The sequence below is a fragment of the Siniperca chuatsi genome, linkage group LG8 (assembly GCF_020085105.1).
Source record: "Siniperca chuatsi isolate FFG_IHB_CAS linkage group LG8, ASM2008510v1, whole genome shotgun sequence".
NCBI classification, from domain to species: Eukaryota; Metazoa; Chordata; class Actinopteri; order Centrarchiformes; family Sinipercidae; genus Siniperca; species Siniperca chuatsi.
Window position 1 is genome coordinate 11083089 of NC_058049.1, and position 16342 is coordinate 11099430.

Consider the following 16342-nt stretch of genomic DNA (forward strand, 5'->3'; position numbering starts at 1 on the left):
AAGCTTTTGGAGATGAAACGATTCTTTCTCAAATCCTTTGAAAGGAGGAGACTTTAAAGAATGCAACATACACCGCCCAATCTTCCAACACATCAAAAATAAATACAAAAACACTGACTTTTAAGATCAAGCAGTTATGTATCCCTTCCCTTATTGCACAATATCTGTTGTTGTTGTTTCTTTTCCACAATGATTGGCAAACTGTTCAGAGTTGAATAGGTTCTGTATCATCGGAGAATCTGGCTGTTTTTTTCCCCCCAAACAGCTTTTTGACAAGACATTGGCTATATGCCCTTTAGCTTCTTGTACTGTATACTGAATTTAGAATGAATAAAGGGATCACTTAATCATTAAATTTGCAAAAATGTAAAAATGTAAATGGGATCTTGTTCCTTGGCAGTAAACACGGATTAGTTTGAACTGCCAATGAACCTGTATGTTTAAAGGACAGAGAGATTTTATCTTTTGGTTTCTTTCATTTATGTAATTCTAATGTTCATCCTGTTTTATGACTGGGGACATTTTTCAATTAGTTTGTCAATTGAAATGTCACACATTCACTTCTATTGACTTCCAAATGGCACTTAAACTGTGAATCTTTACTTTCTGTCAATCACAGCGTGTTCTAGTCAACAAACAAAAGCTAAATGATTCTGCCAGATAAAGTCGGTAAAGATAAGATGAAAAAAAGTTTGGATTCCCACTTAAAATATGCACTATACTCATGACTAAAAAAGACAATAGCAATTATTTCATATACCATAAAACTGTCTACAGTGAGGAAGTTGCAGTTAATATGTCCAATTTTCATTAACACTAGAGCTGTCCTATAAAATCTAACACAAAAATGACAAAAACTATTAAGGAAATCTTATTAGCAACATTTATAGCCGAGCATATGTTAAACACCAGGGAATGATGACAATATCAAAATGACATTAAAAGAGTACTTTAAATGCAAAATCACAACAATATTTGATTATCGAAAATGTTGGATTATGCTTCTCATTTCTACTTCTCTGAGATTTCTGAGTCGGTTATAATGATGTAAATGATAATGTCACAGCCCATATTTCAAATAAATGTGACAAATATTGTGTGTGCATGTGTATTCATGAGTATGTGTGTGGGGGAAGATTGGCAGTTTCAACAGATGTGTAGTATGCGCTGACAGCATGACATCTACTTTGCATGCTCAATATGACACGTTTGAATGCTCCCGTGCATATTGTCCTGATGTGAAGTGATAGCGAGGGATGTGCAGCCTCACTGGAACCACTCCTTGTTGTCTCTCCTACGTCAATATCAAAATGTCTTCCTACTAACAGGGAAAAACAGCAAGACTGGTGCACTGAGATACCTCGTTACTTGTTTTGTTTCAATTTTCATTTAGGTTCCTTTGATTGACTGTGAGAACTGAACAAACAAACGCAAAATGTACTTTAATTTCTCTTTTGTCAGAATCTGAACCTGACACTGTGACATACATTACAATACAGTTTCACTGAGACTTATGTAGCTACAGTATCTTTAAGGAAATAGCGCAGAGAGCATCTGGAGGATGACTGCATCTATTATCAATTAATTAAACTTGTGAAGCGCAGTCTCCACTGAACACTGACCATTTGACACCACATAGTGCAAAATCCAACCCCCTTTTTTTCTAATTCATTAATCACCTTTTTCTAATTCATTTATCACCTGCATAACAGAAAATTCTGCAATCTCTTACCTGAATAAGGCTAATCAATAAAGTAAGATAACTTATTTTCCTGCTATGCTCATTATCTGGAATCACAGGTGTGAGAAGCCTTAGTACATATTACAAATTCAAAAACACATTCTAGCCAAAGGCCATTCCTTTACTGTATAATTGTCTCCCCCACCAAGTGATTCACTATAATTAAGCCATGGAAGACAGCTCTATTCTCCTGTGAGTGTCCATATTAGTGCTACCACAGGCAGGTCTAACAAACATCTCACAGCTGATGCTTTTCAAAACAATAGACAGCGATGTTCAGGGAGGTATATACTGGTACACATTCTCACAAGGGAGAATACAATATACACAATGCAATTGCAGGTACGAGGCCTTTGGGGAGACCTGTCACTGTTATCTTGGCCAAGTCTGCTGTGTTTGTGTGTGTGTGTATGCGTGTGCCAGCGTGCTTTGTCTGAAGCAGGAAAAGCTCGACTCCAGCTGCTCTGACATAAGCAGGATGCTCACTACCCCACATAAACTAACAATGGAGGAGAACTTTGCATCAATCAAAAAAAAATCATTTACAAATAGACACAAGCCCATATCCTCTATACCTCCATTAGTAAACCTAATCTGAACTCGTATCCACATTCTGATGGCTATGATCATTTTAATCTACATGTTTGGAAAATAAACAAACACAGAGACATCAATGTGCCCTGGTGTAAAAACAAAAAGCTCTTCCGCCAAGGATAAATGAATCATGGATAATTATGAGGTTGCCCTCAGGATGAAAACAATTTTTTGGCAGCCTTAGTAATCACAACAGTGCAGCCACTCATGTGTCCTAGCCAGTCAATGGGATATGGGTTGAGGACTTGTGGAGTCAAGTGGTTTCAAGCCCAAGCTTGCTCATTGTAACAAAGCAATTATCAGTCATTTCACTACTGTTTGTTTGTGCTATAAATGGCATTGTAATTATACTAAAACATTTTTTATTTAAGAGCAACATTTGTACATACTGTAGAGGTTCTGTCTGTTGCAATCGTCACAATGGGGAGGAAAGAAAACAACAACAACTGTTGCTGAGCTGGGCTTACTCTGTTAGAGGGTAAGGCATGCTCTTGTTACTGCTATTTCTCAGTTCCTTTCTCTAATCATACACACATTCTCTTTCCTCAGTCCAGGGAAAATATGCAAAGGCCGGGTCAAAGAGATGTTTGTCAACATGATGTGCAAGGCGGAGAGAAATGGAAGCTGCATGCTAAACAGGCCCAGCCTCTGTCAAGCCAATCAACTGCCTCTAAGAAAATGAGAAAACGTGGTCGGGGCTCAGACACCTGGCAGTAAGACTCATTCACCCTCGCTCACTTCTTCCCTTCTGATCTCTCTATCTGCCCTCACACAGCTCTATCAAGACAACTCTAAGCTTTGCATATGGAATCATCAAAATCAGTCGTCGACCCTATTTGTCTCCCCATCCACTTTTTCATTAGCTGAAACAAATAAAGGCTCTCCTAATCCTGCGGCAAATGTGCTTTTATTAGATTGTTAAGCCACAGAGACAGGATGCTGCTGGAGCTTTTTACAACATTAGTTGATTTCTTTGTGTAGCCAGACCCACATTTTTTTGGCTGAGAAAAGGGTGGTGTTGACCTGCATAGCACTACCCACCAGCAAATACAATCACAGCATACGGGTCACTGCGTGTACCTGCTGAATCCCCCACCTCTGCCTCCACTGACCAGATAAAACCACAGGACAACCCCCTGCAACATTCCTCGTTCTTTCCACATGTGTTATTCACACACACGCACACACACACACACACACACACACAGTCAGAACCAGCTCCGACAGGCCCAGTAAATCAGCATGCCTGTAAGTAGGTCTCATTGACCCCTCAGGATCCAGCAGCGGTGCCTGGATCTCTCTGGATCATCCAGTCAATACATCAATATCCATCTTGTGTTTCTTGTTTTAAGACCCCCACTCCCAGCCCCACACCCCATCTTCTTCTCACTGAATGTCAAACGGAGATTGGAGTCATCAATTACAAGTGTGTGTGTGTGTGTGTGTGTGTACGTGGAGCTGGAGCTTATTTGTTGCTGTCTATAGCAGTGAGCATGACACAAATTCTTATATAAACACACACACATTGATGCACATTTTCCCTCTCACACAGACACAAACATAAATGCCATTTCTCCCATGGGATCAAGGAGAAGTGGGTCATGAAGAAACAGAAAGAGGTTGCCCAGAATCCAATAGACCAGTTCATACATACAAAAATCAATAAACTAAAGATCAGCTGGTCAGCATACACTCAGCCTGAATAGTCTTTCAAGTCAGACCTTCACTGCTCTGCTGGAGCCATGCATGGTATGTCAGGGTAATTCAATGGTTGGCTGTGCAGAGCGGCCATGCGGTAACACTGCAGCCAAATGGATGACACACAGATAAAGCATTTAAGCAATGATTATTCTTTCTGCTAGCACCTGAAATGACGTGTGGTGGAGCTGATTAGCTGGGTCAATACATCTGGCAGGTGCTCAAACTCCTGTTCTTTTTGCAGTAGCTCAGCACGCACAAATAAAAAAAAGAAAGAAATGAAAACAAGTGGTGTAGGAGAGGCCAAATAATCCACTTTGTCAGGCCCCCAAATTCTGCTTGGCAAAGCGCTCTCAGTCACAGGTCAGCTTCAGTGTCTCGGCTCCTTGAAATGCCTTGAAGGATTCCACTCAGATCGACTGACATAACATCACACGTGCCTTTTCAGATAGCTCAGCTTTCCATCAATAACAGACTGACATTTCACTGACACTATAATCTGTGGTAGGGTGGAATGCTAAATATCACTAGACCTTGAGATGTGTTGAAAGGTGGTACATTTCATCTCGACATCTCATTCTTGAGATTCAGCATTATCAAGGAGACCTATTAATAATAATGAATGAAAAAGTAAATCTAACTGCTGACTGTTTTTTCTCTGCTACTGTACTCACGTTTAGACATGGGAACCAATTTTAAAACTGAACCTCCCCTTTTCTTTTACCCCTAACACCCGAAGCAGCCCAGCCAAGGATTTAGGACAGAGCACAGCGGATTGTATCTCACCTCTGGCAGTGGCATGCCGTTGATGATGAGGTCTGGCTGCTGGTGGCCCTGCCCAGTGAACGGGTGCTGATAGCCATGGTTGGGAGCTGCATTGCGTGAGTTCTGGTTCTCCACGTTGAGGAAGGTGCTCTCGGAGCGCCTGCAGCCCAGCGGCAGGCTCTGCTGGTGGTAGTCGAAGTAGTTGAGCGAGGAGGTGAGAGACGAGCAACTCACCACATTCATCTTGTCTGTCTCCTCGACGTCACGTGGCACCAGGCGGATGTCGTTCTTGCTCAGCTTCTTCTTCTTGCTGGACTTCTTCTGGTTGCCATATGAGTACTCCGCCACCCTGCGCAGGTAGAAGAAACTGAACAGACTCAATAAAGCAGTGTTCTGCCTTCCCCTCCCCTGTCCACACAGTCAAAAAGCTCGCCCGCCATGCCAGCTAAGGCGCTGTTTGACCATGGGTGCCAGACAAAGGCTCATTGCCCGTGTCCAGGGTGGAACAGCACACTTAAGTGACTCCCCACTCCCGGCCTGCAATGGAGCTGTCATCCCTCATTTGTTTGTATTTGCATGCTCAACAATCGACATGTCACAAACAGGCAGACAATATGCAAACATGCCAAAACCACAGAAGCAAAGCAAAAGAACACAATGATACTGAGCAGCACTACCGGTATATGCAATCATATTCAAAGCACACATCCCACACTAATTCCATTTTTTCTTTCATTATCAAGCAAGCCCACTAGCAATATGGAGTGCAGGAGAACTGCAGATTCAAACTCATTTGGCTGCTCTCAGTGGCTGCTGCAAACTTGAACTGAGTATTTTGACTTTAATAAGAGCAAATGAGCAACACAGCCATGTTTTATCAAAGGATCCTCAGACTGTGGGGAAATATCCATTCTTCGCACAGCCTTGCAGTTTTCCACAGGAGAACAGATGCTACTCTATAGTGATGACTACAAACTTCACTAGACATATTCCATATAATTTGTGATGTTTTTTACCATCTGCATTACTTCAAACTCTGGAAGAGGCCATTTTTAACCTTACAGCATGGCGCATATGGTTTATTATCCATTAAAGCCCTCAACAAAACTATAGTTACCCATGAAATTGCAATATCTGGAGTGTCTCTGTTCCTGTCTCGTCTTGTCTTGAATGTCTCTGCTATAATAGCCCCCATTGGCCTCTGTTCCTCACTAAAATGCAGCTCTAATCCTCTGTCACTTCGAAAATCACACTGGTTAAGAAGCACCACTGTAGTTTGTCTTTTTCATTTTTCTTTTAGATAGCATCTTGAAAACAGCTCCCTCCCACATTCTGCTCCCCCTTGATTCAGAGAAAAGAAAATGGGCAGCTGGCAAGGGTAGAAAATACACCATCTCTTTTTCATTTATCATTTTAACATGTTGTCTCTCTACTCTGTGCCCAAATTGAAATCTGGGAGGGGAAAACTTCAGAGTCAGACAGACTGACAGAGGACAAGCAATAAATTGGAGATAACTGCTCCTCATATTCGAGGTGGCGACTGAGAAGCAGAGCACATCAGTGCTGATTAAAGCACCCAGCAGGGAGAGTGGCTCACACGAGGAGAGTAAAGTACTGAGAGCAGTTTTGAATTTGGAATTTGTTGTCTATCATTGTTTCATCTCTGAACAAAACGTATAACTAACATTGAAAATATAATATTTCATGAAGTACCTGTTGTGATCAAGATGTCAACACACTGGTATCCATCTATATCAAATCAGGCTTGAATAAAATACATTCAAAGTCATTTTTTTTTCATATGATGAGAAGAGGAGTGGGTTCTTCCAGTTAACAATATAAAGGGAAGGTCTCTATTGAAACTGGAGTAGTCATGCTTTTACTTAGCTTGCTAGAGAGAAAACTAATTTATTTTAAAAATCAAAACTCTGCAATTCACAAAATGTTGAAAAGTGGTGATAATTTCAACCAAAAATTACAAATAAGAGAATAAGAAAAACCCAGACAATTCCTAATCTATATTGAAAAAAATATATGTTTTCATGTCTACATGCTTGAAAGAAGTTAACTTCAAATTAACAAAATTTTGTTTGGAGCAAAATATGATTATAGCTTCAGGTTAAATTCTCAAATCCAATCTATATGTAAATGTATAGTGGTAATGTGGGACAGGGAAATCAAAGCCAGAGCTGATGATCAGATAGATGAACAAAATAGAATGTCCAATATCCAAGGGGAAAATAATAATCTGCTCTTTTCAGAAAACTACTTGAATAGTTAATGACGGTGGTGTGACTTACATGATTTTATATATCTAAACTACACTTTTAAAAAAAGAAGTATATTTATTTTTGTTGTTCCAAATATTCCTTGGTGCAGAAGAAAGGAGAGGTAAATCTGAAGGATCCCAGAGGACTGTCCATAATCACACTAAACTAAAGCTGATAACAGCCAATCAGCCATGGTGGACGTTAAATAATAAATTTCTGGGACTGCTATTGAACCAGTGGGACGTTAATTGTCCGGCAGCCCACCCGTAAATTGAACATGACAGTTGAATCGTCATATTTATGAGTCAATTGGTTACAATGGATGGATTAAATCAATCAATCACGTTTCCTTAACATGGAACAGTGCCTCAGCAGAATGCGTCTGATTTAAACACCCGGTTTGTCGTCTACCTCAGTTTCAGCTGTGGAAAAAAAAAATCTGCAGTCCTCACATTCGGGCCTCTACATGCTTCATGTTAAAAACAATGCACTGACAACTCGCGGACACACGCACGGGCGCAGGCTCTCTCTCTCTCTCTCTCTCTCTCTCTCTCTCTCTGTCCTCATAATGCGCGCGTGCACGCACGCACACACACACACACACACACACACACGACATTTAGTCAGTACCTGCAGTTGTATGTCCGGATCTCCTTGTTATCCCTCTTGCACTTGACCGCCACAAAAATCATTGTGACAAACAGGATGGCTGCGATAGAGCCTAGAGCTATGATGAAGATGAGGGACAGGTTGACAGGTCCAATAGGCTCCTGCGCGTTCAGGTCTGGTGAGAGGTACACCACGATGTAGGCCGAGGCGGACAGGGAGGGCTTGCCGTGATCTCTCGCCACCACTGTGATCTCGTAGGTGGATTTGGCGTTTTCTCCAAACATCCTGGTGGAGCGCACCTCTCCGTTCACCTGGTCGATTTCAAAGAAGGCTCTGTCCCCCTCTGAGATGGTGTAGGTCAGCCGCCCGTTCTCCCCCTCATCGTAGTCGTCTGCTTTAACTTGGGTCACCATGTAACCAACCCCAGCGTTTCTTGGGATGGAAACCTCCGCTGTGCCATTAACCAGTGGAGGGTTTGTCATTACAGGTGTGTTGTCATTCACATCCAAGACAACAATACGCACCGTGGCGTTACTTGATAAAGAGGGATTACCATTGTCTCTGGCCAAAACTTTGAAATCAAAAGTCCTGGTGTATTCATGGTCGAATGATCTCATGGAGTAAATGCGGCCTGATGGGTTTATACTGACATATGTGTTTACATCCATGTGCTTAATCTCACCGGGAACTATGGAGTAGGAAACGGTGCCATTCATCCCCAGGTCCGGGTCTTCTGCTGATACTGCTAGCAGACATGAACCAGGGAGGTTGTTTTCCATGACCATCTCTTGATAGTGTGGTTTAATGAAGTGGGGAGGGTTGTCATTTTCATCTGTGACTTTGACTACCAAAGATTTTGTGGCGCGTAAAGGAGGGATGCCACTGTCCTCCGCTTGGATAGTCAGGTTGTATGTGTCCTTTTGCTCTCTGTCCAGCCTGCCATCAACAAGTATAGTGGAGAAGCTCTCATATTCTTGAAGTCTGAACGGAACATTGCCCTGCAGCCTGCACTGCACTTTGCCGTTTGCCCCAGAATCCTTATCTGACACCCTCACTAGCGCAATGACATATCCACGCTGCGCGTTTTCACTAACTTCCACCATCTCTGTGTTCAGTGAGAGTAAACTGATGACAGGTGGGTTATCGTTCGTGTCCATCACATTCACTGTTACTTTGCAGTGAGCTGGGATAGAGTTGGGACCTAAATCTTTGGCCTGGACGTCGATCTCGTATATTTGCGCTGTTTCATAATCCAAAATACCGTTGACAGTGATGATACCGGTTCTGGGGTCAATTTTGAACGCATCCCTCGTTTTCTCGGTGACGTAACTGTTGAACGAGTACACAACCTCTCCATTAGTGCCCTCGTCAGGATCCGTTGCATTCAAGTCTATGACTAATGTATTGATGGGGGAATTCTCCATCACATTTACTGTATATACTGGCTCGTCAAAAACAGGGTTGTTGTCATTAGAATCAATTACCTTGATATTTAACTGGACCGCGCCTATCTTAGGAGGGTCTCCTCCATCTTCTGCGCTGATTTCATATGAATAGTGGGACTGGGTCTCCCTGTCTAACGATTTTTGCACAACAAGCTCAGCAATTTTGGACCCATCCCCTCTGGTCTTTATTTCTAGTCCGAAAAGCTCATTTGGGGTGATGGAATATGATTGCACTCCAAAGATCCCCGAGTCCGGATCGCTTGCCCCCTCTAGGGGAAACCTGGTACCAGGGGAGGCATTCTCTGAAATTTCAATGTCAATGTGGCTCGTTGGGAATCTGGGTGCGTTATCGTTCAAATCCTCAATTTCAACTTTGATGACACAGATCTCCATAGAGTTTGACATCACTTCTAGGGAAATAATGCACTTTGGGTTCTGTCGACAAACTACATCCCGATCTATTTTCATTTGGGTGGTAAGGATTCCGGCTGGACTGAGTTCCACCCATCGTGGTTCTGAATTGGAAATAACCCTTAAGTACGGGGGCTGCGGTGCAATCTGAAATCCTTGCTTTAGTGCGTCCTTTGTCACATTTCCAATCACTGACCCGGGCTTCATCTCCTCGTTTATTCCATACTTTAGGTTGATGACAGCATCAGCCCCGACCCAAAATAAGAGGAACACAGCAATTAATTGTATTAATTCCATCTCCTTGGTTTGCATTGTACCTGTTGAGTTTTTCTCTGTTTGAGACCTTGATTATTACGCACAAGAATGCATGTCAGAGAAAACAGGAAAAATGTTCCAAATGAATCATCGCATTAAAGTGTCGAAAAAGGTGTTTGGGTGACGAATAGCTCTTGTGTATGCAAATTATATCATGGTGTGAAAGCTATAATTGTAACAAGTGCCTTAGCCTATTTTACTCTTCTCAGCAGAGCACATCCTCCGGTCTACTGCAGCGGACGAAACATTGGGGATGACAGATCTGTGAAAACATGCTGAATCTTCTTACAACAGTGATTTTGCCGTGTAAATCCGTGCAGCTCTTATCAAGCTTTTACACATGACTCATTTGATGAACTGTCCATTTTCAAGTGGGCTGAAAGGAGGAAAAATGTTCGGACTGCATAGACACAAAATGTGAATTCCTGTGAACAAGTCCACAAACATTTTAATCTTCCGTGCAGATGAAGTAATGGGGTTCAAAGGTCCGTGTTAAACTCTCCGCCTTGATGGCAGCAAATATTTAAGTTGCATTTTGGATACACATCTTGCTCTGTGTGATATATTACAAGCAGTGATAAAATTTCCTCTTCGGCGGGCAGCTATAGGCTTTCAAACTGCACATCTGATAAAAAAAAAAGCTAAAAGGATCTGCAGTCACAAAATTATTCAACAGCTTAAGTCCCGATATCTTTGCCTAAAGAACATGGGTGCAATTGAGTGTGTCATCACATCACTGACGTCCCGATTACCTTTTCATTTCAAGATTTAGTCTTTCATCCCGTCCGCAAGTCTTGAAGCTTTTACTTACTAATTAATTTCCTCGTATCTCAATTGGAAAAGGCTGCACATATCCCGATAATAAGTCCATGCAATACAAAAAAATCCGATGAAAATGTAGCCAAAAGCCAGTGGGAGGAAACGATGCAAGAGCCTACTGTATGTACAAAACGCATTTCATGTTGGGCTGCAGCAAAGTAGAAGCACAGAAGCCTATATCCAGCCTGGTTGAGGCAGAAAAAAAGAAATCACTCGCTGCCAGTAGGCTGTCTAGTTGACTCCAACGAGCGCTCCTCTCGCTTCACTGGTGCACACTGGCGGAGGCGCAGCTCCGAGCCGAGCGCTCAGTCTCAGGACCCGCAATCCCCTCAGCCAATCAGGGGTTACACAGGAGGGCTGGAGCTGCTGGTGGGTGGGGCAAAGTACAGCAAAGAAACACGGCCAACTACCTGTTCCCCTGCAGATGGACGACTCAACGGGCAATTACAGCGTACAAGTTGAAACACGAAGCTGTGTATTAGATGATAGTTAGAGCGGCGGTTCCAAAAGTGGGGTCTGGGGACTCATGGGGGTCTTTGAGAGGGTTCCATGGGTGCTACAGAAAAAATAAAAACAGTAACAGACTAATTTCCCCCAGCAGAGCAACAGAGGAGATGCTAAGGATAAGTTGTCGCAGATTTGTCCTTGTTGTTTTCTCCTACAGTAGCCAGTGGGCAATTATTTGTAACAAGTCTTATTATACAGCACATATCTTGTCGACGGGGATACTGGAGGTTTATCTGTGGACTTATGTGGATCTGTTTGATCCACGGTGACATGTCAAAGTTTGGTAACCTCTGTGCCAAAGCAGATAGCATCACTGTAGAACGAAATATCATTTTCCGCTACCTTCAACTGCAAACTCTAAAAGTCAGGCCTGTTGATCCATACAGTAAATGCAACTTAACGCATTATGTTACATCATTTTATCCCCTGAAGGGGCTCTCTTGCATTTAATGTATACGACTGAACTAATGTAACACCAGGCACCATGGTGAGGCAATTCCCAATAATGAACAAACACGATGGTTTCCATGTAGAAGCATGTTAGGGAGGAAATATTACCATGATACCATAACCATAATACACGTTTTTCTTGGCTGTCATGAAAATAAAAATCCTAAAGATTTCCCTACTACATATTGCCATCGACTCCCCTTATTAATTACACAAAACACATTGGGACACACAGAGTTAAATATCACATATTCTTTAAAATGTCAAGACCACGTGCTGGTCCATTTGGTTTGAGTTTATTTAAGGTCACAACCGACAGTCTGTTTCATACCTGGTGACTGTTAATGACTAACTGTTCAATAACCAATTAAATACTTTTGGATGAACACGGCACCAGTAGACGTCAGCCTATAACGGAGTGAGTTTAATAATCCGATGAAAAATAATACATTGCCTGCACTGTAATTAAATCGTTTGTGTTTGACAGCTTCAAAGTCCATATTTATACAAATTAATAATGAGGTGGGTGGACTATGACCTACAGTCTGTCGCTAATCATCATAAGAAAAGGAACAACAAATCAATTATTAGCTATCATCCGGTTTGTCCTTTCTCCCTTGTCTCCATGGATCTCAGGTCGACGTCATATTGAGGCTCCTTATGTGAATAATTCACGCCTGACACGTGTCAGCCAACAGAAGTAAGAATACCACTGTCAATGAAAAGAGGTGAATACAAAGTTCCTCTAGCAGCCCTGCACATATTGCAGACTCTCATCACGATCCCTGAATCTCACTCTTCTCGTTCAGATAGAGGCGACACTCGGTCACAGCCGGTCCTTCACTCACACACACTCACACACTCACCTCCCATGCAGCCTGCCTGCCTGCCTCTTACCAGCGCGCTCAGCCGCCATCACATCCTGTCGAGGCCAGGCCGATTTCAAAGTCACAAGGGTGACACCTAGCGTCCGCAGCCGCCGCTCGATTCTGTTATTCCAGCTTGTCCATTTTACCCCCAGACTGTTTCACCCCAATGAAAAACAACAGCGTGCCACAAGAATAACAATGAAACACACTGGCAAATCAATTTCCTCTTTATATTGGAAGAGAAGTCGGCAGTTTGACCACAATTAATATTCTGTCCAAGAGGTGAATTAGTTCTGAGCCATATCCAATCATTGTTAATCAATAAAGAGTGATTGAACGGTATAAAGGAAGGAAAATAAGGTCATTGTTGCACAATATGGACATACAATTTATGTCATTTATTTCTGTTTTTATTTATTACAAAAACTTAAACAGTGTCAGTCTAATAAACACTTGAGGATCAATAGTAGCAGCTTCACTGGGCCTATTTTAGGGTACTAGATGGACATTGCTGACATAAAACTGTTTATATTTTTCAGAATATATGTATATTAAAACTTTACAAGAGCAAAGGAAATAATTATCCTTAAAAGTTTAGAATCACTCACCACCTTCTCTGAATAATACTGTTGTAAAATAAAAAGATGAGGAAACACTATCGCCTAAAAGAATCACTGTTAAATGCCACGGATGTGATATTCTTGTAGTGAAAATATTTTCTCTTCTTGTGCATAATGCAGTCACATCTTGACAAACAAGCAAGTACCAACAAAGCAACTTGTTTGCTCTTCCATAACACTTTTCAAGACATGTTGCAGTCGCATAAGGAGAGCGCCAGAAGAATCTTTAAGCTCATAAATTCTTAATGTCGGCAAGTTAAACAACCGTAGGCAGTGGCAGGGGACTTTCTTTTCCTCTGGGCTTTCCGATGGCTGTATATACAACATAGTGCATAGTTAGGTTTGGTATTTCTATCAGTCTGAGATGATGTTACAGAGGCTTGCACTGCCTGTTTGATAGTAAGCGGAACAGGTGCAAGATCTCCTTGGTAAATTACAGTACTAAACAATACACAATAAAATGTGCTTTTATTGTTACATGATGTCTGTGGATGTTCAGGAGACTAGACAGCTTATATGAGCAATAACATACAGTTAATAGGCATAGGGACTTTTGTTATTGTACCTTGTGTTTTTCATGTATTTATGTGACTATTCTTGTCTTATATTGTTTTTCAGATATTAAGACAGTGAGTTGGTTCATGTCACAAGGGTTGAGTTGAGATTTCTGCCGTTAATGTTATGTAATGTTAGGGTTAAACATCCTTGGGCCTGCAAGTTTTGGTCCAATTTGGAGTGCTGCAGTGGCTGATGAGGGCTGAGAGGTTTAAAAATGTTGCAGATGTTCTTACCCCTGCAGTTGAGTGCAGTGTGAAAATAAAGGCAACAGCCCTGCCTCGAGCAGCAGGTTTGATCATAAACTATACCGCAGTAATTTAGCCACAATGTATTTCTTTCTCTCAGAGAGCGGTGGCATATTTCATTTATGAGCTACAATCTACCTCAGTATACTTCCTGCTGTTGACGTTCCTTTGTGTCCTTTATTGATTTTACCACCAGTTAAAATCCTTAAATTTTCTGTTGTGAGTGGTGGCGCATTGACTGTTTAGCATCAGTGATTGTTTTCACCGCCATCATTTCGGTTGGTCAAAGAAAGAAGTGGACTGATTGTGAGAAGTTAATGTGTTTACTTGTCTACTGATTCATTAAACTGTCAGTCATTCAAGCTCATGAGTGTCTGATTGACCACACTTTATGTTCTGGCTTGATTTCTGTTTTTCATCATCGTACAGTATATTCACCAGTATAGCTACCCTCAAAAAATATTGAGTATTTACCTAAAAAAATCAATAATTTATACATCAAGTGGAGTTTGAAAGTGATGTTCGTTACAGACTTGCAAGTACACGTTTTAACACTAACACAAAAATGCTGTCAAAATCACAGAACAAAATGAAAACTGTGATCTCTTTCTAAGGTTTGATGAGTTTATTTATTCTATCAACATAGATTAATATTTTGGAGAAAAATCTTAATCTTACAACCATAATATGATATTTCTTTATTTACTATGAAGATACTAATATCTAAATGTATTTCTTACCATATATGTAGCACTGTACTGTGTGTGCTTTGAGGCTGTGCAGCAGTTTATTCTTAAACTTGAAGACAGGAGGCAGAGCTAGGCTATTGAAGTCCATGGGAATTTCACAACCTTGCACTGGTTTTGAGCATATTTGAAACGTTTGTGGTGGAAAGCTTGAACCAGTGCAGTTGAAAGTACACAGAGAATGACTGATTTTATTTCATATCATTTTTTTTTCTGCTGCCAAGGAATGGCACACGTCTGTAGTCTGTCCCTGCTGCTAGCTTGGAAAGGAATATCTAAACTGCTCTGACAGATGCTGGCATTATCACCCCTATGTCCTGCCCGGCACTGGAACTCGGCCCATGCACAGAGACGGACTTACAGGAGCTAGCACAAGACAGCAGAGACAGACAGCAGCGCATTGATTCTGAATGGGCAAGATGGCCACGCTTATTTTGGCTGGCGCTGAAGATGACGTTATTATTATGGTCCTCATCCGTAGAACTTCTCAAAAAATTGATTCCTCCTGAGCACCATTTGCCAGAGGCATAAAAAGGAAGGGGAACTGACAGGCTTAATCTATGAGCCACTCGTCAATGACGATACGCCCTCCACCTCATTCCACACTGTGCCTGCCCATGATACATCAATTAGTATCAACTCTCACCATCCATCTAAGGGTTCACAGAGTCCCCTGGGCTCACCAACATGGCTGCAAGTACAATTCAACGGCAAAATGGTCTTTTTTCTGCTCTTCAACTATTTTTTTGTTGTTGTGCTGTTAGTTGTTGCTGTGCTACTTTTAATTTAATCCTGTATTTAATCCTAATTTCCCCAAAGCACTGGCCCGGGACCCCCATCGTGGTTGAGTTAAAGAAGAAAGAGTACAGTGGGTACAGCTTGGCTTTGTGGCATTCAATCAGTGTTAATACCACCCAGTACCATTTCTTTTCCTCCCTGTCACTTCTCTGTGTGTCAGTGAGTGGAAATAAAGTGGAAGTATGTGTTTGTGCCTATTCTGGATGCTTTCCTCTATTATGTACTGGAGTGTTACCACAGAACAAAACTTTTACTTTTCTCATGACTCCTGGTGGGCACAAATGTGTCCTCTTTTAACAGCACATGAGCTGCTTTTGATTTTCACATATTTGATTTGATGTGTTCTAGTGAAATGTCAAAGGTTTTCCTGAATAGCCTCCCTCAGGTTTAATGGAATTACTGCTCTCGCCTTGCTTTGCCTGACACGAGCAGGAAATGGATGCAGATGGTCCTGTATTAGAAAGGATGTGGCCCTTGATGCATACAGATGCAAATGAATGAAAGAATTGTTGAATGTGGCTGTTTGAAGTTGCATGGTTGGTGGGGCTCCTGATCATCAAGAGCTGCATTGATTTAGTATGCAGTTTGTTGATGTTTAAACAATTAATAATTAGTAACCCAATGACCCATTTGCTTCTGAAATGAAACATGTTTAAGGGAAGCTTGTTCTATTCGTGCATAATTGGTTTAGCTATTTATGCTGTTAGATGGCAATTAATAGACTTTGTGTACAGTCCGCTCATGTTTAGAGCCAAATGTGCTCTCACTGTTTCTCTTAGAATGTATGTATGATAAATAGCAATTTATACTCTAAATGGCTATTTGTTAAAGTACGCTCTCTTGGAAAGTGGAATTATAGTTTTAGAACATTAGCGATTCAAT

The 16342-nt window shown here is 41.5% G+C and overlaps 1 protein-coding gene across 8 annotated transcripts in view; it reads right to left on the reverse strand.

Moving 5' to 3' along the window:
• Positions 1–10970, reverse strand: part of pcdh19 (protocadherin 19) — a 54301-nt gene extending 43331 nt beyond the window's left edge. The window contains exons 1-2 of one of the 8 annotated variants that reach the window (XM_044204951.1): positions 7699–10970; positions 5033–5165 (exon numbers count right to left, since the gene is read on the reverse strand). In XM_044204951.1, coding sequence (XP_044060886.1) covers positions 5033–5165; positions 7699–9845 — 2280 coding nt within the window. In that variant the 5' untranslated portion in view covers positions 9846–10970. Of the gene's footprint in view, positions 1–4819; positions 5166–7698 lie in introns of all 8 variants that reach the window. The other 7 variants (XM_044204953.1, XM_044204952.1, XM_044204954.1 and 4 more) reach the window with 7 other exon arrangements.
• Between the last annotated feature and the right edge of the window lie 5372 nt (positions 10971–16342).